The following is an 898-nucleotide window of genomic DNA, read 5'->3' on the forward strand; positions in this document are numbered from 1 at the left end:
GGCAGCAGGGGCTGCGTTACATCAGCCCCATCACCCCCGGACAGCCAGTCCACCCTCGGGCACAGAACCCTGCACCCGCGATGCCATACCGACGCCTACACCGATCGCGGATACAACGACAACCACCACCACAACCACTATGACCATGCAGTCGCAGAACCAACAACAGCAACAGCAGGAACAACAAGGTCCAAGTCCTAGTCCGAGTCCAACGGGAGGTGATGTGGAGAAGTTCGACGGGAAGATCGTCTACAATCCGGACGGTTCAGCATACATCATCGAGGGAGAAAGTGAACTTAGCGAGGATGACTCGTTACCTGACGGTTGCATCGTAGATGGACGCGGTGTTTCGGTTCCTCATTCGTTGGTATTTCCCCAAATCGCGAGCGCGTACTACGTTTCGAGACTGTACGCGCATCAGGCGTATCAGCAGCAACAGCAGCAGCAACAACAACGTTCGGTGGCGCAGCAGCACAATCCCGATCTTCCTGTGATGCACAGCTATCGGGTGATAAGTTACAGAAGCGCGGAGGGTAGCAAACAACCACCTCCTCCACCTGCGGCAGCACCTTCTCCAGCAACCTCAGTACCGGTAAAACCTATTCTAATGTGTTTCATATGCAAGCTCAGTTTCGGCTACGCGAAGAGTTTCGTGGCACACGCTCAGGGCGAACACCAACTTACCTTGATGGAAGACGAGCGACAGGTACTCTCCCATTCCACCGCGTCGGCGATCATTCAAGCCGTGGGCAGAGGCAAGCAACCGTTGGTCAGTTTTCTCGAACCAGTGACGAGTTCCACTTGTCCGCAACCATCGCCCGCGCAGATGCAGAACCAACAACAGCAGCAGCGTACCGAGTCCACCGATCACGAAACACCAACCACGACCAGTACGCCT

General features: G+C 55.6%; 1 protein-coding gene across 2 annotated transcripts in view; it reads left to right on the plus strand.

Annotated features, from left to right (window-relative positions):
• Nucleotides 1-898, plus strand: part of LOC100741370 (zinc finger homeobox protein 3) — a 246,712-nt gene that overhangs the window by 230,059 nt on the left and 15,755 nt on the right. For both annotated transcript variants that reach the window (XM_033321904.1, XM_033321907.1), the window contains exon 7: nucleotides 1-888. In XM_033321904.1, the coding sequence (XP_033177795.1) occupies nucleotides 1-888 (888 nt within the window). The remainder of the gene's footprint in view (nucleotides 889-898) is intronic.

This window comes from Bombus impatiens, unplaced genomic scaffold (assembly GCF_000188095.3).
Source record: "Bombus impatiens unplaced genomic scaffold, BIMP_2.2 scf_0033, whole genome shotgun sequence".
Taxonomy (NCBI): Eukaryota; Metazoa; Arthropoda; class Insecta; order Hymenoptera; family Apidae; genus Bombus; species Bombus impatiens.